The 22,062-nt window shown below is 39.8% G+C and overlaps 2 protein-coding genes across 7 annotated transcripts in view; one reads left to right on the top strand and one right to left on the bottom strand.

Moving 5' to 3' along the window:
* The window catches only part of LOC124880573 (zinc finger protein 415-like), a 47,324-nt gene that overhangs the window by 11,300 nt on the left and 13,962 nt on the right, over nucleotides 1-22,062 (bottom strand). The window lies entirely within an intron of this gene.
* Nucleotides 5,205-20,111, top strand: LOC124880577. Of its 6 annotated transcripts, none has more exons than XM_047385840.1 (8): nucleotides 5,205-5,223; nucleotides 8,973-9,083; nucleotides 9,214-9,333; nucleotides 15,158-15,193; nucleotides 16,733-16,783; nucleotides 18,530-18,610; nucleotides 18,943-19,041; nucleotides 19,669-20,111. In XM_047385840.1, exons 4-8 carry the CDS (start codon nucleotides 15,169-15,171, stop codon nucleotides 19,884-19,886), a joined length of 474 nt encoding a protein of 157 aa, XP_047241796.1. In that variant the 5' UTR covers nucleotides 5,205-5,223; nucleotides 8,973-9,083; nucleotides 9,214-9,333; nucleotides 15,158-15,168; the 3' UTR covers nucleotides 19,887-20,111. The 6 variants fall into 6 exon arrangements, 5 of the variants coding, with proteins under 5 accessions (XP_047241796.1, XP_047241794.1, XP_047241797.1 ...); XM_047385838.1 differs by lacking the exon at nucleotides 5,205-5,223 and adding an exon at nucleotides 7,320-7,371; XM_047385841.1 differs by lacking the exons at nucleotides 5,205-5,223; nucleotides 9,214-9,333 and adding an exon at nucleotides 7,320-7,371.

The following is a 22,062-nucleotide window of genomic DNA, read 5'->3' as shown; positions in this document are numbered from 1 at the left end:
AGCCTGGTTCATCACTCAAAACCCCAATCATGGGTAAGACTGCCGACCTGACTGCTGTCCAGAAGGCCACTATTGACACCCTCAAGCAAGAGGGTAAGACACAGAAATAAATTTCTGAACGAATAGGCTGTTCCCAGAGTGCTGTATCAAGGCACCTCAGTGGGAAGTCTGTGGGAAGGAAAAAGTGTGGCAGAAAACGCTGCACAACGAGAAGAGGTGACCGGACCCTGAGGAAGATTGTGGAGAAGGGCCAATTCCAGACATTCGGGGACCTGCGGAAGCAGTGGACTGAGTCTGGAGTAGAAACATCCAGAGCCACCGTGCACAGGCGTGTGCAGGAAATGGGCTACAGGTGCCGCATTCCCCAGACCTGGGCTACAGAGAAGCAGCACTGGACTATTGCTCAGTGGTCCAAAGTACTTTTTTCGGATGAAAGCAAATTCTGCATGTCATTCGGAAATCAAGGTGCCAGAGTCTGGAGGAAGACTGGGGAGAAGGAAATGCCAAAATGCCAGAAGTCCAGTGTCAAGTACCCACAGTCAGTGATGGTCTGGGTTGCCGTGTCAGCTGCTGGTGTTGGTCCACTGTGTTTTATCAAGGGCAGGGTCAATGCAGCTAGCTGTCAGGAGATTTTGGAGCACTTCATGCTTCCATCTGCTGAAAAGCTTTATGGAGATGAAGATTTAATTTTTCAGCACGACCTGGCACCTGCTCACAGTGCCAAAACCACTGGTAAATGGTTTACTGACCATGGTATCACTGTGCTCAATTGGCCTGCCAACTCTCCTGACCTGAACCCCATAGAGAATCTGTGGGATATTGTGAAGAGAACGTTGAGAGACTCAAGACCCAACACTCTGGATGAGCTAAAGGCCGCTATCGAAGCATCCTGGGCTTCCATAAGACCTCAGCAGTGCCACAGGCTGATTGCCTCCATGCCACGCCGCATTGAAGCAGTCATTTCTGCAAAAGGATTCCCGACCAAGTATTGAGTGCATAACTGTACATGATTATTTGAAGGTTGACGTTTTTTGTATTAAAAACACTTTTCTTTTATTGGTCGGATGAAATATGCTAATTTTGTGAGATAGGAATTTTGGGTTTTCATGAGCTGTATGCCACAATCATCCGTATTAAGACAATAAAAGACCTGAAATATTTCAGTTAGTGTGCAATTAATCTAAAATATATGAATGTTAAATTTTCATCATGACATTATAGAAAATAATGAACTTTATCACAATATGCTAATATTTTGAGAAGGACCTGTAAAGCTGCAGTAGAACTGGTGTGATGAAATAAAGATGTTCCAGTGATGATCTGAGCTGTGGAGCAAGCTACATCTTAGGTATACAGTTATGGTGGAGCTCGTAGCTGCCCCTTCACCCCTGGTGCTTCAAGTTTGGATGCAGCACTATGGCTTTGCTGGTCTGTGTTGGACATGTTACTTTTTAAAAACGCTAGTTATAGTTGCAAGTTATTCTCATATAATTGTCTCTTTGGTTGGGTTGGAGCACCCCTATTGGATAATGGTAGGGGAAATGCCACTTTTGAACTATTTAGAGTTTCTCCATCTAGTTTTCAGTCTGTGCATCCTAAACACCTACCCACTTAATTAAAGGGCTGTTTCAGGCCTTTTTTGGATTTGATAGGAACTGTGACTGGTTAAAAGTACCAAAGCTCAGCTTCCTTCTGGCAAACATTTTCATTAATATAGGCAGATTTTTTGAAAGAGATTATAGAAAAATATTCTGTGTTTTTTTTATTCACTCTTGTTCTCTTAGTTCTCCATCTGGCCAGTTTTATTCCTTCAGACTCCATACAGTGCATGATTACAAATCTTTTTAAATTAATATAGAGTGCTTATATATATTATAATGCTTATTAGTTGTCTGTGTCATGTTTAAAATTTTTTTTTTAGCGCCAAAAATGTCTAAAAGGAAGGCAAGAAAAAAGCCTGCTGATGAAGCAACCTTTTACATTCAATCTTCAAAGGACAAACCAGGATTAATGGAAAGATTTATTGATGATCACAAAGGTAAGAAACTCATTTTTGGACCATTTACCCAAGGATTGATTTATGTTTTTATAAAATGACATATAAAAAACAACCAAATTCATATTGGGTGTTGTATTTTTGATTTCTAAGGAAGAATTTAACATCATAAGATATTACCACATTTATATGGTTAATGGTTTATGTAAAAATTAAAAAATAATTCAATTTTTCCTAACCATTGTGTTTATTTAAAATGCCCTTGCAGGAAGGGGTGTGTTTGCTACCCAGCCCATTGAACAAGGAGATTTCGTCTTAGAATACAGGGGTCAACTTCTATCAGCAGATAAATGCCAAACAAGAAAGTACTCTGAAAAGGAGAGTACATTTCTCTTTGAGTTTGAATGGCAGAATCGTCACTGGTGGTATGTCCAAATATCTTCTATAGAGGAGTTATGAACTCTAAAACGAGACTGGAATTCAAGCCCCTTAATCAGTGATAGTCACTTAGAAGCAATATCTCAACAACACATCATACATGTACTATTGAAAAATTATTTGTTTTGTGTGGCTGTCAAAAAGACATTCAATCTGCCTCACAACTTTGTCTTTTGAAATAGGTTTTTATATAGGTTTTTATTTCTGTAAGCATACTTTTATTTTACTGAAAGACTAGTTATATTATGCAAAATGTTTGATGTCTTTTATTTCTCTCCTAGCATTGATGCTTCAATAGAGGATGGCTCTCTGGGAAGATTAGTGAACGACAACCACAAGTCTCCAAACTGCAACATGAAAAAAATAATAGTAAATGATCAACCCCATTTGTGCCTGTTTGCCATCAAAAAAATAGAAATAGGAACTGAAATTGATTACAACTATGGTGATTCTAAATGGCCATGGCGTGAAAAAGTAAGTTAATAAAATCAAGTATGCAAGTTGCAATATTAATTAGGTATACAAAATCTTAATTTTTGTCTCTTGAATGACTCTCAGGCTCCTACTGCTGTAGCTGAGCCAGCCAGAACCTCGTGGGACTCTTTCCCTGATGACAGCATCACACAGGATGCCAGCCTACAGGTAACATTCAGTTAGACTTTGTTGTGAGAAATAAATTTTGGAGACCTGCTCTCATTCCCTTAGTTTACATGCTTGTTAGTTTAGCTTGTGTTGGGAAGCTATTTTTTAGTCAGAAGGTACCATAAACAGCATTCAGCCAGTCAACTGATCACATGTTTTTAATGGTTCTCCTCATGGAGCCCAAACAAGCCAGTGGCATACACACCTTCAGATGGATTGTTGAAACGTGCTTCCATGTGGGGTCCAACCAGGCCAGTCACTAACACACGCATAACAGTAATGGATTTCTGAAATGTGCCTCCTTGTGGGGCCCTCCCGTGTGGATCTAAGCTTTTGTTATATTTCTAGATCATAGTTGTAGTACCTGACATTATGGAAGCACATTATATTACAGCTATAATTCTGCACATCTTCAACAGCTAAACTGTCAGGCTGAAGGATGCTCCACTACATCCATAAAGATGCTTTTATAGGACCTGATTAGAAATCCAGAACTGACTGGAACACTTGTAGTTAGAAGTGCTCTTTTGGTTTTGGGGACTATCTTTACAGGTCTTGAGTCTGTCATTTATGTTATCTGTATGATGTTAGTAAGTTATTTGTGGTTTTAATTCCAGGTGACAGGCTCGCAGTCATCTACTGCTGTAGCTGAGCCAGCCAGAACCTCGTGGGACTCTTTCCCTGATGACAGCATCACACAGGATGCCAGCCTACAGGTAACATTCAGTTAGACTTTGTTGTGAGAAATAAACTTTGGAGACCTGCTCTCATTCCCTTAGTTTACATGCTTGTTAGTTTAGCTTGTGTTGGGAAACTATTTTTTAGTCAGAAGGTACCATAAACAGCATTCAGCCAGTCATCTGATCACATGTTTTTAATGGTTCTCCTCATGGAGCCCAAACAAGCCAGTGGCATACACACCTTCAGATGGATTGTTGAAACGTGCTTCCATGTGGGGTCCAACCAGGCCAGTCACTTACACACGCATAACAGTAATGGATTTCTGAAATGTGCCTCCTTGTGGGGCCCTCCCGTGTGGATCTAAGCTTTTGTTATATTTCTAGATCATAGTTGTAGTACCTGACATTATGGAAGCACATTATATTACAGCTATAATTCTGCACATCTTCAACAGCTAAACTGTCAGGCTGAAGGATGCTCCACTACATCCATAAAGATGCTTTTATAGGACCTGATTAGAAATCCAGAACTGACTGGAACACTTGTAGTTAGAAGTGCTCTTTTGGTTTTGGGGACTATCTTTACAGGTCTTGAGTCTGTCATTTATGTTATCTGTATGATGTTAGTAAGTTATTTGTGGTTTTAATTCCAGGTGACAGGCTCGCAGTCATCTACTGCTGTAGCTGAGCCAGCCAGAACCTCGTGGGACTCTTTCCCTGATGACAGCATCACACAGGATGCCAGCCTACAGGTAACATTCAGTTAGACTTTGTTGTGAGAAATAAACTTTGGAGACCTGCTCTCATTCCCTTAGTTTACATGCTTGTTAGTTTAGCTTGTGTTGGGAAACTATTTTTTAGTCATAAGGTACCATAAACAGCATTCAGCCAGTCATCTGATCACATGTTTTTAATGGTTTCCTCATGGAGCCCAAACAAGCCAGTGGCATACACACCTTCAGATGGATTGTTGAAATGTGCTTCCATGTGGGGTCCAACCAGGCCAGTCACTTACACACGCATAACAGTAATGGATTTCTGAAATGTGCCTCCTTGTGGGGCCCTCCCGTGTGGATCTAAGCTTTTGTTATATTTCTAGATCATAGTTGTAGTACCTGACATTATGGAAGCACATTATATTACAGCTATAATTCTGCACATCTTCAACAGCTAAACTGTCAGGCTGAAGGATGCTCCACTACATCCATAAAGATGCTTTTATAGGACCTGATTAGAAATCCAGAACTGACTGGAACACTTGTAGTTAGAAGTGCTCTTTTGGTTTTGGGGACTATCTTTACAGGTCTTGAGTCTGTCATTTATGTTATCTGTATGATGTTAGTAAGTTATTTGTGGTTTTAATTCCAGGTGACAGGCTCGCAGTCATCTACTGCTGTAGCTGAGCCAGCCAGAAACTCGTGGGACTCTTTCCCTGATGACAGCATCACACAGGATGCCAGCCTACAGGTAACATTCAGTTAGACTTTGTTGTGAGAAATAAATTTTGGAGACCTGCTCTCATTCCCTTAGTTTACATGCTTGTTAGTTTAGCTTGTGTTGGGAAACTATTTTTTAGTCAGAAGGTACCATAAACAGCATTCAGCCAGTCATCTGATCACATGTTTTTAATGGTTCTCCTCATGGAGCCCAAACAAGCCAGTGGCATACACACCTTCAGATGGATTGTTGAAACGTGCTTCCATGTGGGGTCCAACCAGGCCAGTCACTTACACACGCATAACAGTAATGGATTTCTGAAATGTGCCTCCTTGTGGGGCCCTCCCGTGTAGATCTAAGCTTTTGTTATATTTCTAGATCATAGTTGTAGTACCTGACATTATGGAAGCACATTATATTACAGCTATAATTCTGCACATCTTCAACAGCTAAACTGTCAGGCTGAAGGATGCTCCACTACATCCATAAAGATGCTGTTATAGGACCTGATTAGAAATCCAGAACTGACTGGAACACTTGTAGTTAGAAGTGCTCTTTTGGTTTTGGGGACTATCTTTACAGGTCTTGAGTCTGTCATTTATGTTATCTGTATGATGTTAGTAAGTTATTTGTGGTTTTAATTCCAGGTGACAGGCTCGCAGTCATCTACTGCTGTAGCTGAGCCAGCCAGAACCTCGTGGGACTCTTTCCCTGATGACAGCATCACACAGGATGCCAGCCTACAGGTAACATTCAGTTAGACTTTGTTGTGAGAAATAAACTTTGGAGACCTGCTCTCATTCCCTTAGTTTACATGCTTGTTAGTTTAGCTTGTGTTGGGAAACTATTTTTTAGTCAGAAGGTACCATAAACAGCATTCAGCCAGTCATCTGATCACATGTTTTTAATGGTTCTCCTCATGGAGCCCAAACAAGCCAGTGGCATACACACCTTCAGATGGATTGTTGAAATGTGCTTCCATGTGGGGTCCAACCAGGCCAGTCACTTACACACGCATAACAGTAATGGATTTCTGAAATGTGCCTCCTTGTGGGGCCCTCCCGTGTGGATCTAAGCTTTTGTTATATTTCTAGATCATAGTTGTAGTACCTGACATTATGGAAGCACATTATATTACAGCTATAATTCTGCACATCTTCAACAGCTAAACTGTCAGGCTGAAGGATGCTCCACTACATCCATAAAGATGCTTTTATAGGACCTGATTAGAAATCCAGAACTGACTGGAACACTTGTAGTTAGAAGTGCTCTTTTGGTTTTGGGGACTATCTTTACAGGTCTTGAGTCTGTCATTTATGTTATCTGTATGATGTTAGTAAGTTATTTGTGGTTTTAATTCCAGGTGACAGGCTCGCAGTCATCTACTGCTGTAGCTGAGCCAGCCAGAAACTCGTGGGACTCTTTCCCTGATGACAGCATCACACAGGATGCCAGCCTACAGGTAACATTCAGTTAGACTTTGTTGTGAGAAATAAATTTTGGAGACCTGCTCTCATTCCCTTAGTTTACATGCTTGTTAGTTTAGCTTGTGTTGGGAAACTATTTTTTAGTCAGAAGGTACCATAAACAGCATTCAGCCAGTCATCTGATCACATGTTTTTAATGGTTCTCCTCATGGAGCCCAAACAAGCCAGTGGCATACACACCTTCAGATGGATTGTTGAAACGTGCTTCCATGTGGGGTCCAACCAGGCCAGTCACTTACACACGCATAACAGTAATGGATTTCTGAAATGTGCCTCCTTGTGGGGCCCTCCCGTGTGGATCTAAGCTTTTGTTATATTTCTAGATCATAGTTGTAGTACCTGACATTATGGAAGCACATTATATTACAGCTATAATTCTGCACATCTTCAACAGCTAAACTGTCAGGCTGAAGGATGCTCCACTACATCCATAAAGATGCTTTTATAGGACCTGATTAGAAATCCAGAACTGACTGGAACACTTGTAGTTAGAAGTGCTCTTTTGGTTTTGGGGACTATCTTTACAGGTCTTGAGTCTGTCATTTATGTTATCTGTATGATGTTAGTAAGTTATTTGTGGTTTTAATTCCAGGTGACAGGCTCGCAGTCATCTACTGCTGTAGCTGAGCCAGCCAGAAACTCGTGGGACTCTTTCCCTGATGACAGCATCACACAGGATGCCAGCCTACAGGTAACATTCAGTTAGACTTTGTTGTGAGACATAAACTTTGGAGACCTGCTCTCATTCCCTTAGTTTACATGCTTGTTAGTTTAGCTTGTGTTGGGAAACTATTTTTTAGTCAGAAGGTACCATAAACAGCATTCAGCCAGTCATCTGATCACATGTTTTTAATGGTTCTCCTCATGGAGCCCAAACAAGCCAGTGGCATACACACCTTCAGATGGATTGTTGAAACGTGCTTCCATGTGGGGTCCAACCAGGCCAGTCACTTACACACGCATAACAGTAATGGATTTCTGAAATGTGCCTCCTTGTGGGGCCCTCCCGTGTGGATCTAAGCTTTTGTTATATTTCTAGATCATAGTTGTAGTACCTGACATTATGGAAGCACATTATATTACAGCTATAATTCTGCACATCTTCAACAGCTAAACTGTCAGGCTGAAGGATGCTCCACTACATCCATAAAGATGCTTTTATAGGACCTGATTAGAAATCCAGAACTGACTGGAACACTTGTAGTTAGAAGTGCACTTTTGGTTTTGGGGACTATCTTTACAGGTCTTGAGTCTGTCATTTATGTTATCTGTATGATGTTAGTAAGTTATTTGTGGTTTTAATTCCAGGTGACAGGCTCGCAGTCATCTACTGCTGTAGCTGAGCCAGCCAGAAACTCGTGGGACTCTTTCCCTGATGACAGCATCACACAGGATGCCAGCCTACAGGTAACATTCAGTTAGACTTTGTTGTGAGAAATAAATTTTGGAGACCTGCTCTCATTCCCTTAGTTTACATGCTTGTTAGTTTAGCTTGTGTTGGGAAACTATTTTTTAGTCAGAAGGTACCATAAACAGCATTCAGCCAGTCATCTGATCACATGTTTTTAATGGTTTCCTCATGGAGCCCAAACAAGCCAGTGGCATACACACCTTCAGATAGATTGTTGAAGCGTGCTTCCATGTGGGGTCCAACCAGGCCAGTCACTTACACACGCATAACAGTAATGGATTTCTGAAATGTGCCTCCTTGTGGGGCCCTCCCGTGTGGATCTAAGCTTTTGTTATATTTCTAGATCATAGTTGTAGTACCTGACATTATGGAAGCACATTATATTAACATTCATTTAGACTTGTGAGAAATAAACTTTGGAGACCTATTTTTGTTCACTTAGTTTACATGCTTGTCCCCGTAGATTGCTTTTAGTTGAGAAGCTGTTATTTAGTCAGAATTTGGTTTTATTTAATTTGTTAAGCTGATGTGTAAGGAAGGAATCCATGATTGGTGTGTACCCTTTTGCTGATTGTAAAGTAGGATACCTTAAACAGCGTTCAACCCATTTGTTTTTGTTGTAAGAAGTAATCTTTGGAGCCTTTTACTTGTTCTCTCGGTAACAATTTCTTTGCATTGTATGTGTCCTTGTGGGGACCATTGATCCAAGGTTTTGACATATTTTCGATCATATTTGCAGCACCGGTCATTTATCAGTTAAGGCAGTCAATAGAAACTTCAGTTATTTACAGCAAATAAATTCCAGTGTTTTACAGTCATGCACTACATCATTAGCTTACATATACTGTAACCACACATTTCTTTTCATCATCCCCATATAGCTATCAATCATCAAAGGAGTGTCTCTAGTGGACTACTCAGACAGTGATGATGATTCCCAAAAAGACGTCTCTGCACCTCTACAAAAGCAAATAAAAAGAACAACAATAATGGTAAAGACATACAATTATTTTTAAAATCTAAAAAGTCACAAGAAACTAATTTATTTTTTTTAATAACTGTGTGTCTGCACGTACAATCACAGGAATTGAATAATTATAGCTTGATATAATCTTTTAACAGATGAATAAAGTTCCAAGTTTTTCTGATGCTATCTACAATTCAAGTAATGACTGTATGGAAGGCCCTTCAACCTCATTCGCAATGGATTCACAAAGGCCTATAAGAGGAACTTACTTCTCTGTAAGCCTCATGAATTAATGTCATTTAAAGAGTAATACCAGAGTAGACTTTTGATATGATTGCTTAAAATGAAAGGCGTTCATTGCTATAGCATGTTTTACTAATTTTCTTGTTCTTGTTGCTTGTTCATCTTGTTCAGTTGACAACTTTTTTTTTTAAATTGCCCAAATCTTTGCATATATGTCTTTTATTTTCTTAAAATTTGATATTTTCCTTAACATTGCATTTTACTTTATCTGTTTGGATCTAAATTTACTCAAAACAAGAGTATATTAAACTTGACCAAGCACTCTCATACAGGTGCATTTATAAAAATTAGAATATTGCTCAAAAGTGCAACATTTCTTGCCAGTCATTTCAAAAAGTGAAACAATTGTTTTATAGATTTATTGCACATTGAGTAGAATATTTCAAGCTTTTATTTCTTGTAATTTAGACAATTATGGCTTTCAGGTAAAGAGAGCTCAGAATTTTGTTTCTCAGAATATTAGAATATCACATTAGACCAACCAAAAAGGATGTTTTAAGCTCTACTGTCAAGTTTCTCAACAGTATGTCCATTTCCATGCACTAAGAATCTGGTTGGGCTCCTCTTGCATGAATGATTGCATCAATGCACCGTGACATAGAGTCCATCAGCCTGTGGTTTTGCATAGCTGTAATGGAAGCCCAGATTGCTTTGATAGTTGCCTTTAGGTCATCTGCCTTTTTAGGTCTGATGTCTCTCATCTTGCGCTTGACAACATCCCATAGATTTTCTATGGGGTTAAAGGTCAGGGGAGTTTGCTGGCCAATCAAGAACAGGAATACCATAGTCATTGGACTAGGTTCTGGTACTTTTGGCAGTGTGGGCAGGTGCCAAGTCCTCCTGGAAAACAAACCCAGCATCTCCATACAGCTTGTCAGCAGAGAGAACTTTGTCAGAGAACAAACTCTAGAACTCCCTGCTAGATGGCTGCATTGGCTATGAACTTCAGACCCAGTGGACCAGAACCAGCAGATAACATGGCACCCCAAACCATCACTGACTATGGAAACTTCACATTGGACTTAAAACAACTTGGATTATGTGCCTCTTCATTCTTCCTCCAGTGTCTGCAACCTTGATTTCCAAATGAAATGCAGAATTTACTTTCAGCTGAAAACAGGACTCTGGACCATTGAGCAACAGTCGAGTTCCTGTGCCTAGGTGAGATGATTTGGATGTTGTCTCTGGTTCTGGAGTGGCTTGACACCAGGAATGCGACGTTTATAGCCCATGTCTAGTATTCATTTGTGTGCTGGCTCTTGATGCTCCAGCCTCAGCCCACTCATTGTCAACCTTGACAACCCCCTCAAGGCTGCTGTTCTCGCTGTTGTTTTTGCATCTTTTACCAAACTTCTTTTTTCACACTCAATTTTCTGTTACTGTGCTTTGATCCAGAACTCTGTGCGCAAATTGCTTTTAGCAATGAACTTTTGTGGCTTCCCCTCCTTGTAAAGGGTGTAGATGACTGTCTTCTGGCCATCTGTGAAGTTAGCAGTCTTCCCCGTGATTGTATCTCTACTGACCCAGAGTGAAAGACGGTTTGAAGGATCAGAACACCTTTGTAGACGTTTGGAATTAATTAGCTGATTAAGGTGTGAAACAATGAGTTTCCAATAATTAACTTCCTCACAGTATTCTGAATTTGGGGTTTACTAGTAAGCCATAATCATCAAAATTATGGGAAACAAGGACGTGGAATATATCACTCTGTGATAATTCTATATGAGATATGAGTTCCATTTTCTGAGATGACTGGCAAAAAATACACTGCTCAAACAAATAAAGGGAACACTTAAACAACACAATATAACTCCAAATGAATCAAACATATGTAAAATCATACTGTCCACCTAGGAAGCAACACTGATGTTGTTGTGCTCTTGTGCAAATGAAATAGACAACAGGGGGAAATCTTTGGCGATTAGCAAGACACACTCAATAAAGGAGTGGTTCTGCAGGTGGGGACCACAGGCCACTTCTCAGTATCTACGCTTTCAGGCTGATGTTTTGGTCACTTTTGAATGTTGGTGGTGCTTTCACACTCGTGGTAGCATGAGACGGACTCTACAACCCACACAAGTGGCTCAGGTAGTGCAGCTCATCCAGGATGGCTCATCAATGCCAGCTGTGGCAAGGTTTGCTGTGTCTGTCAGCGTAGTGTCCAGAGCCTGGAGGCGCTACCAGGAGTCAGGTCAGTACACCAGGAGACGTGGAGGAGGCCGTAGGAGGGCAACAACCCAGCAGCAGGACCGCTACCTACGCCTTTGTGCAAGGAGGAACAGGAGAAGCACTGCCAGAGCCCTGCAAAATGACCTCCAGCAGGCCACCAATGTGCATGTGTCTGCACAAACGGTTAGAAACCGACTCCATGAGGATGGTATGAGGGCCCGACGTCCACAAATTGGGGTTGTGCTCACAGCCCAACACCGTGCAGGACACTTGGCATTTGTCAGAGAACACCAGGATTGGCAAATTTGCCACTGGTGCCCTGTGGTCTTCACAGATGAAAGCAGGTTCCCACTGAGCACATGTGACAGACGTCACATGTCTGGAGACACCGTGGAGAGCAATCTGCTGCCTGCAACATCCTTCAGCATGACCGGTTTGGCAGTGCATCAGTAATGGTGTGGGGTGGGATTTCTTTGGAGGGTGGCATGGCCTTCCATGGGCTCGCCAGAGGTAGCCTGATTGCCTTTAGGTACCGAGATGAGATCCTCAGACCCCTTGCGAGACCATATGCTGGTGCGGTTGGCCCTGGGTTCCTCCTAATGCAGGACAATGCTAGACCTCATGTGGCTGGAGTGTGTCAGCAGTTCCTGCAAGATTAAGACATTGAAGCTATGGACTGGCCCGCCAGTTCCCCAGACCTGAATTCGATTGAGCACATCTGGGACATCATGTCTCGCTCCATCCACCAACGTTGTACCACAGACTGTACAGGAGTTGGCGGATGCTTTAGTCCAGGTCAGGGAGGAGATCCCTCAGGAGACCATCCACCGTCTCATCAGGAGCATGCCCAGGCGTTGTAGGGAGGTCATACAGGCACGTGGAGGTCACACACAATACTGAGCCTCATTTTGACTTGTTTTAAGGACATTACATCAAAGTTGGATCAGCCTGTAGTGTGTTTTTCCACTTTAATTTTGTGTGTGACTCCAAATCCAGGCCTCCATTGATTAATAAATTTGATTTCCACTGAAGATTTTTGTGTGATTTTGTTGTCAGCACATTCAACTTTCTACAGAACAAAGTATTAAATGAGAATATTTCATTCATTCAGATATAGGATGTTAGTTGAGTGTTCCCTTTATTTTTTTGAGCAGTGTATTTCACTTCAATGCAATTTTCTTGTTTTTTGAGATGTATCTGTAGAGTTAACATCTGTGTTTTCAAGGTGGATTTTAAATCAAGGCCTGATTTTCTTTTTAATTAATTCTAATAGAGGAAGAAATACTAACTTCTTCCTTCTCCTCTTTCTCTAAATGATTCAGAGGAGCTTTGCAGGGTTAGATGAGGCAAGTGAAGACAGTGAAGATGAATATATTCCAGAAACCACTGGAGAAAGCACAGACAGTGAAGCCAGTGTGGAATTAAGTCTGGAAAAAGGTCCGAAGGATAAAACTATGTCATTTAGTCAAAATAGAAGCAAGTTTTGCAGGCAGAGTAAGAGTGAGTCCAGTCAGACTAGAAACTTTGAAAGTCATGATTCCAGAGCCACTACATATAAAGATGAAAGGGCCCCCCTGGAGGAAGAATCTGTTTATGTTGCTCCTGTTTTGAAGAAGGAAGATGGATCCAGGACCTATAATAAGAAACACCACTGTGTGTATTGTGGAGTATTTGTTCAAAAAATGTCAAGACATCTATTGCGCAGACACATGGATAAAATAGAGGTTGCAAAAGCCTACAGTTTGCCAAAAAACTCAAAACAAAGACGACTCCAGTTGGATTATTTGCGAAATAAGGGAAACTTTGAGCACAACACTGAAGTTATGGAAAGTAACCAAGGCAAGCTCATTGCGTGGAAACAACCAAAGAAGAAAACAGAAGGGGAAATATTCAAACATTGTTTGTACTGCTATGGACTGTTCAAAAAAAAGGCAATGTGGCGACATTTCCAGTCCTGCAAATTCAAGCCTCAAGATAAGTCTTTGAAAAAGGGGAAAACAAGAGTTCAAGCATTGTGTGCATTTGCTGAACCAGTTCCACCAGAGTTCAGTGATTCATACTGGAGGTTTCTAAGTGAGATGCATCAAGATGAGATTACAGTTGCATGTAAGAAGGATCAATGCATACTAGATTTTGGATACAGATTGTTCCACAAGAATGAGAGGGTAGTCAGCCAGCACCAATACATCCGTCAAAAGCTAAGAGAGCTTGGCAGACTGCTACTTGAGGCAAGAAATATTGCTTCTGTGAAGAGTATTAAAGATCTCATAAAGCCTGAAAAATATGTTACAGTTGTCGCTGCTGCAAGACGTCTAGCTGGATTCAGTGAAGAAAGTGGCAACTATCAACGACCATCTCTCGCTCGAAAAGTTGGTCACGACATGCATTCTTTAGCCATGTTCATTAAGACGGAAGGACTGAAGATGAAGGATAAGGAAGCTGTGCAAAACGCAGAGGAGTTTGCACAACTGTATCAAGAAAGTTGGAAATATGATATTGCAAGCCAAGCTTTAACCCAGCTTGAACAGAAAAAGTGGAATGCACCTCTACTGTTACCTTTCACACACGATGTCCAGATTCTTCACAACCATTTGTTAGAAAGACAGCAGGAATGTTTACATGCCTTGAAAGAAGAGGCCTCACAGTCCAGCTGGAAGGATCTTGCCAAAGTGACTCTGGCACAAGTAATCCTTTTCAACCGTCGACGAGCTGGGGAGGTTTCCAGGATGCATTTGTCAGTTTACTTATCAAAGGACACATCAGAAACACACGAGGATGTTAACCTGGCCCTCACAGCACTTGAACAAAAGCTCTGCAACTATTTTGTCCGGATAACCATTGTGGGAAAAAGAGGAAGAAAAGTTCCTGTTCTGCTGGGTCCAATGATGAAGGAATCCCTTGATGCTCTTACTGGAAGGCGGGAAGAATGTGGAGTCCTGGAAGAAAATCAATACCTGTTTGCGTTGCCGAATTCTGTCCATTACCTCAGAGGTTCAGACTGTATAAGGCAGTTTGTGAGTGAGTGCAGTGGCCTCAAAAACCCTACAGCACTCACCTCAACAAAGCTCAGGAAACACATTGCAACATTGTCAACAGTTTTGAACCTGAAGACTACAGAACTTGACCAGTTGGCAGATTTCCTTGGGCATAATGTTGCTGTTCACAGGAAGCACTATCGCCTTCCAGAGGGTACCATACAGTTAGCAAAAATAAGCAAAGTTCTCCTTGCAATGGAACAAGGACGGCTAGGAGAGTATAAAGGGAAGAGTCTGGATGAAATCCACCTTGATGTCAACGGTATTAACATTTAACACTTTAATGCAAGGGAAATTGAAGTTGCTAACCTTGGTATTTAAGAATAGATTAATGAAATGAGATATTTATGGAGGAGGGCATGTTTTATTGTTAAGGATGAATAAACATCATATTAGTTGAAAATGGTATCATTTAGGCTTTACATAAAAATGTTGGCTTATTCTGATTTGATTTGAGGCAAAAAAAAAAAAAAATTAAAAGGTGCTATTTAGGTACTTTTTATGGTTTCCTATCTTTTGTGGAATTGGTTCTTGAGTGTTTTATTAGTTCTATTAAACAAATCTCTTCAAATTTATCTCATTACCATATTAGAAACTCTTGACATGGATGGTTCTTCACAAGAGAAAGGTATGAATTTGTTTATTTTTTCTATACCGCAATAATCTCTGTAGTTTTAAATACACTAGATGACTGCATGTTAATGTTGTTTTAATTAAAATTTCATTAAATTGAAAACATCCAAGATAGGACTGATGTAGGGAAATTTCATGCCATAATTTTATTTAAGCTCTGTCATAAAAAAAGTACAAATATTAATTTTTGTATCTACAGGTACATTCAAAACTTTCAGATATAATGAAATGTATTGATATGATGCATTCAAAAAGTTCAATATTTTTGGCGATTCATTACAAAAATTGAAACTGATATTGGGTATTCATTACACAGTGAAATATTTCAACCCTGTGTTTTTGTAATTTCATAGTTATGGCTAACATAATAAAAAAGCTAAAATTCAGTGTTTCAGAAAATTTTTATATTAAATTACAACAATTATAAACAATATTTTGTAATGTATAATGGGAGCCCAGGTGTCTTTTAGAGCCACTTTCAGGTCATCTGCATGGTTACTTCTGGTGTCCCTCATCTTTCTCTTGACAAAACAACTTAGATTTTTAGGCTTAGGTGGGGCCAGTTTTCTGGCCAATCAAGCACAGCAACACTGTGGTCAATGGACCAACTTTTGGCAGTGAGAGCTGGTGCCAGGTCCTGTGGGAAAGTGACATCAGTATCTAAATAAAGCTTGTCAACAAGGGGATGTGTGAAGTGGTCTAAATATCATACTAGATTGCTGACTGGACTTCAGAAAACACATTGGACCAGAATCAGCAGATGTCACTAATAGGGATTCCACTCTTCCTCCAGACTCTGGAAGCTTGAAAGGAAATGCTAATTTAATGTTTTTATGAAAAGATGATTTTAGACAGTGGTCCAGTTCATATTCTCATGCATAGTTGGTAAACTGTTGTTTTGGCACTAGCGCTGGTGTTTAGTTGTATTATAAAAGGAATTACTTTTTTTACCAGTTAAGGTTGAAAACCTGTCTAATTACTTCTTTGTAAACCTCATATTAAGAAGAGCATATTAAAATCAACATTAAATGAAATTACCTTTTACTTTGGATTATCAAAAAAGTGGCCTGGTTTGGTAAAACTCTTAATTTATGGCCTCTTACTGTTGAATTTGGTCAGTCACAATAAGTCATTAACTAAATAATTAATGAACAATAAAGAGTTAGTAGTCCAAAAATATGTAGCCTACAAATTGACAGCTACGGGTTAGTTTGTTTTATAAAATAAAATGTTACTGAAAACATTTATAGGAAAATACAATTTCTTAGCACTACTGCCAGCTAACATTTTTCAATTATATCATAATGTCTTATTCAGCTTTGTGGCAAGTGGCTCATTCACACAAGTCTCTTTGCCATATACATTATGAAGAGCACTGATATCCCTGGAAACCTATATTACTCCTGATTTCCTGTCAATTAGGATGACCTAAGATATGGATTAAAGCAATAGTTAATTTTACTTTTTTTTTTTTTGCTTGTTGGTGTTTTGTTAATTCTGACTTTTGAAAACAATTCTTCTTTCATGTACATAGTTGATATGCCTGACGGAACTGAGAATGGCACCAATTTATCCTCACAAGAAGGTAAAATGTTCACATAATAAAGAAAGCGGTTAAACAAAAAAGGGCCACTTTTCTCTGAATTAAACACATTTTACAACCTGAGTTCTATATACAAACGTGGACAAAATTGTTGGTACCCCTCGGTTAATGAAAGAAAAACCAACAAAGGTCACAGAAATAACTTAAATCTGACAAAGGTTATAATGAATAAATATTCTATGAAAATGAGCACATGAAAGTCAGACACTGCTTTCAAACATCCTTCAACAGAATTATTTAAAAAAATAAACTCATGAAACAGGCCTGGACCAAAACGATGGAACCCTTAACTTAATATTTTGTTGCTCAACCTTTTGAAGCAATCACTGCAATCAAAGGATTCCTATAACTGTCAGTGAGACTTCTGTCCCTCTCAGAAGGTATTTTAGCCCACTCCTCATGAGCAAACTGCTCCAGTTGTCTCATTTTTGAAGGGCACCTTTTCCAGACGGCATGTTTCAGCACCTTCCAAATATGCTTAATAGGATTTAGGTAAGGGCTCATAGAAGGCCACTTCAGAATAGTCCAATGTTTTCCTCTATCTGTGTTTTTTGGGTTATTATCCTGTTGCAAGACCCATGACCTGCGACTGAGACCAAGCTTTCTGACACTGGCCAGCACATTTATCTCTAGAATCCCCTGATAGTCTTGAGATTTCATTATACCTGCACAGATTCAAGATACCCTGTGCCAGATGCAGCAAAGTAGCCCCAGAACATAACAGACTCCTCCATGTTTCACAGTAGGGACAGTGTTCTTTTCTTCATATGCTTAAATTTTTCCATCTGCAAACATAGAGCTGATGTGCCTTGCCAGAAAGTATAGTTTTTGTCTCATCTGTCCATAGGACATTGTCCCACAAGCTTTGTGGCTTGTCAACATGTAGTTTGGCAAATTCCAGTCTGGCTTTTTTATGATTTTTCAAAGATGGTGTTCTCCTTGGTCGTCTCCCATTAAGTCCACTTTGCCTCAAACAACGTTGGATGGTGCAATCTGACACTGATGTTCCTTGAGCTTTAAGTTCACCTTTAATCTCTTTAGAAGTTTTTCTGGGCTCTTTTGTTACCATTTGTATTATCAGTCTCTTTGTTTTGTCATAAATTTTCCTCCTGTGGCCATGTCCAGGGAGGTTGGCTACAGTCCCATGGATCTTAAATTTCTGAATATGTGCAACTGTAGTCATAACATGAAGCTGCTTGGAGATGGTCTTATAACCTTTACCTTTACCATGCTTGTCTATAATTTTCTTCCTAATCTCCTGAGACAACGCTTTCCTTCGCTTCCTCTGATCCATGTTGAGTGTGGTACACACCATGTCACCAAATAGCACAGTGACTACCTGTAACCCTATATATAGGCCCACTGACTGATTACAAGAATGTAGACACCTGTGATGTTAATTAATGGACACACCTCGATTTAACACGTCCCTTTGGTCACATTATTTTCAGGGGTACCATCATTTTTGTCCAGGCCTGTTTCATGACTTTATTTGTTTAAATAATTCTGTTGAAGCATGTTTGAAAAGCATTGTCTGACTTTAATTTGTTCATTTTCATATAATTTTTTATTTATGATTAACTTTGTCAGATTCAAGTTATTTTTGTGACCATTGTGGGTTTTTCTTTCATTAACTGAGGCGTCCACGTGCGTACATGAACTGTTAAAGTACTGTAGATCATTGAAAGTTTAAACAGTTTTTTTATGTTCCTAAAATTAATATTTCAGAAGATCCAGAAGCTTCTGAAGAGACACCTTGTATCCCCACATCCAGTGGCTTAAGTCAGGAAAACTTGACCAAAAAGAAAGGTGAGCTTGTAAAACTGCAGTTTGGGGTTAGTACTCTTCTTCAACATTGATTTTTATTCATTTTTTTTTAATACCACCACTTTTAACTAATATTACAAGTCCATTACATTTATATCTGATCCTGCCTAGTATTTACTAACATCCAAATTTGATTCAAACAAGATTGGTTCTACAGGACTTGATTGTAATAAATAACTCTTTATGAACACAAGTGTAAATAGAAGGTTTTTTGGTTTTTTTTCTTTAGTTCGCTGTTGATATCTATGCCCTTGATCAGCGTGTTTGCTGTTCTAATAAGATGAGTTTAACCTGTTCTTTTCTGTACTTCAAAGTCACAAATTCAGATGGGCTGATGCCAGAAGTCAACGAAGTGACCTCTTGTACCCCCACCTCTAGCAGCCAAAGTAACGAAAGGTCTGCCAAAAAGAGTGGTGAGTTTGGAGTAATCCTCTTCAATACATAACTTCATCATGATTGCTTTTAAATGGTCCAATTATTACTACAGTATCAATATTCTAATTATCCTCACATTTACTGCTTACTAAGATTTAAATGACCGAAGCAAAATGTATTAACCACTTGACTTTTTTTACTTAGACATGTCAGGTCTAAACTTTTGAATTTTGTCGTAAAATGCAAATTAATGCGCCCCTTCTCAGGTGGGTTTCACGTCATTGTTAAATTGGATTATTTGTGAGATGTTCGTTTCCATCTATTATTAAATAGGGGTAATGTACATGACACATCTACCTCAAGACAGAAAAAAATCTTTGCATCAAATTTACCTGTTGGCAAATTTGCATATCGATGATGTGCTCTCCTGGTGGAGTTTGACTACCTGTACCAGCAGTGACACTGACTGATTAATATCCCAGAAATAAACTGATTTACTTGTTTTTTTACTGTAGGCTCATTACTATTGACAAAGATAGTTGAATTATTAAAATATCTCATTTAAATGATATTGTGGGATTATTGTACATAAAGTGAATGTATCCTCTGTGCAGTTTTGTTCTAATGAAGTTGTAAACTAAATTGTGCTCTTTTTATGCCCTTAGGTAAAGAAAAAGTTGTGAAAAGAAGCTGGACCCCAGAGGAATGTGCTGCTGTAAATAAACATTTAAGGAAGTACATATTGACAAATCAGGTTCCTGGTAAGCTTGACTGTGAGAGATGCATTGCTGCAGAACCACAAGCACTGAGTAAAAGAGACTGGAGAGCAGTTAAGTACTTTGTCAAAAACAGAATAACCACCATGAGGAGAAAATATGAGTGACAGAGCTTCCCTGAACAGAGGTAGAAACACATGGCTGGTCCTGTTTCACCAGTTCTTTACTATTTGTTTGTAATTTTTATGGACAAAGTTCAAACAAAGTATATTTCAGTTTATTGATACATGTTCTGAGGAAGAAATATGGGAAATGTTTAAATGGCACATTCAGTGCTAAAATGTTGAAATAAAACATGTGCAGCTCAAAATAAAGTTCCTTTATTCAGTGGCTACATTTGTAATGTGTCCATTTTAAATTTTGACTCAAGCAGTTCATGATTAATAGTAAATCATGTGTATTTTATAGTTGGCTAAAATGAAGATTGTAAATATATAAAAAATTGACCTGTATGCCTAAACAAATGGAAGAATATTAAGGCTGTGACTAGGAAAAATGCACCACAATCGAATAATGACAGATGTACTTAAGAATGCACATTTCAATATATATCTAGTCTATTAAGCCAGATGAAAGGATTAATAACACTAACAAAATTTTAAGGTTTTTTCCCATTAAACAATCAAGTCTTGACAAATGCATGTTTGGGTTAGATTAGGGTTGGGATTGAATTTGATAGATCCTAATTTAAAGATAAAGCAAATCTTTATGAAGGCCTAACAAGAGTTAAATGTTAAAAGCAAGCCCCATAACTGGCTAAAAAAATTATGTGTGTAAAGATGGACCTCTTAACGTTCGAACATTAAAAGCAAGCCCCATAACTGACTAAAAATCAAACGTGTGTGAAGGTGGGTCCTGCAAAGTATGAATGTTAGAAACTGGCCCCACATGTGATTGAAAAACAGACATGTAAAATAAAGTTTGAAATTTTGCATATTGAACGTGACTTTTAATATGTAGATTTTTTTTGGGATCTGCCTGATTTTTTTCATAGTTCTAGGACCACTAGAATGGGTGGACCCCACAACCCAGTCAACTACTTGCGGTCCTGCTGTGGGAGTTTAACAAGGATGTGTGTGTGTGTGTGTGTCTGTGTGTGTGGGTGTGTGTGTGGGTGTGTCTGTGTGTGTGTGGGTGTGTGTGTCTGTGTGTGTGGGTGTGTGTGTGGGTGTGTCTGTGTGTGTGTGTGGGTGTGTGTGTGTGTCTGTGTGTGTGTGTGTGTGTGTGTCTGTGTGTGTGGGTGTGTGTCTGTGTGTGTGGGTGTGTGTGTGTGTGTCTGTGTGTGTGGGTGTGTGTGTGGGTGTGTGTCTGTGTGTGTGTGTGTGTGTGTGTGTCTGTGTGTGTGTGTGGGTGTGTGTGTCTGTGTGTGTGTGGGTGTGTGTGTCTGTGTGTGTGGGTGTGTGTGTGGGTGTGTGTGTGTGTGTGTGTGTGTGTGTGTGTGTGTGTGGGTGTGTGTGTCTGTGTGTGTGTGTGTGTGTGTGTGTGTGTGTGTGTGGGTGTGTGTGTGTGTGTGTGTGTGTGTGTGTGGGTGTGTGTGTGTGGGTGTGTGTGTGTGTCTGTGTGTGTGGGTGTGTGTGTGTGTCTGTGTGTGTGGGTGTGTGTGTGTGGGTGTGTGTGTGTGTCTGTGTGTGTGGGTGTGTGTGTGTGTCTGTGTGTGTGGGTGTGTGTGTCTGTGTGTGTGTGTGTGTGTGGGTGTGTGTGTCTGTGTGTGTCTGTGTGTGTCTGTGTGTGTGTGTGTGTGTCTGTGTGTGTGTGTGTGTGTGGGTGTGTGTGTGTGTGTGTGTGTGTGTCTGTGTGTGTGTGTCTGTGTGTGTGTGGCAAACTGGAGAAAAAGGCCAAAATGCCTGAACATGCTCCCGAACAAAGTCTAATATCTCGGAATCCGTACATGGTATTTGAAATGTTTTTAAACTGTGGGCGACAGCTATCCCTCGTCCCCAATCATGTATATTTTCATAGCTCTATGTCATTCACAGTATAAAATATGATTATGGAAAGAAATGGTGTCACTCATGGATTACAGGTCAAGCTCTCATTGAAAATACATGGGAGAAGGCCTACAGAAATCTACTGTCTCTTGGCGATCGAGGGGTGTTTGACAGAAATCTATGAGACTTAGAACAATTTTGAAATTATTGTGTGAAAGCAGAGGGCCGGCCCTACAATCTGACCGAAAATTGTGGCTGTAGAGCGAAATTTGTGGCCGTGAGGGCCAGTTGAAACTCATTTTTCCTGAAAAAAATCCCCTCTTTCTACACTCTAGTAACTGCCATCTCCACTGTA

Source organism: Girardinichthys multiradiatus, chromosome 14, assembly GCF_021462225.1.
Source record: "Girardinichthys multiradiatus isolate DD_20200921_A chromosome 14, DD_fGirMul_XY1, whole genome shotgun sequence".
In the NCBI taxonomy this organism is placed as follows: domain Eukaryota; kingdom Metazoa; phylum Chordata; class Actinopteri; order Cyprinodontiformes; family Goodeidae; genus Girardinichthys; species Girardinichthys multiradiatus.
The sequence above is the reverse complement of the archived record's forward strand: the minus strand, read 5'-3'. Positions and strand labels throughout refer to the sequence as shown.

Coding starts and splice junctions, on each gene's coding strand:
- LOC124880577 (XM_047385836.1), top strand. CDS start 12,844: ATGATTCAGAGGAGCTTTGCAGGGTTAGATGAGGCAAGTGAAGACAGT. Junction 14,029..18,529: donor AAAGTTGGAAATATGATATT/GCAAGCCAAGCT, acceptor TTAATATTTCAG/AAGATCCAGAAGCTTCTGAA.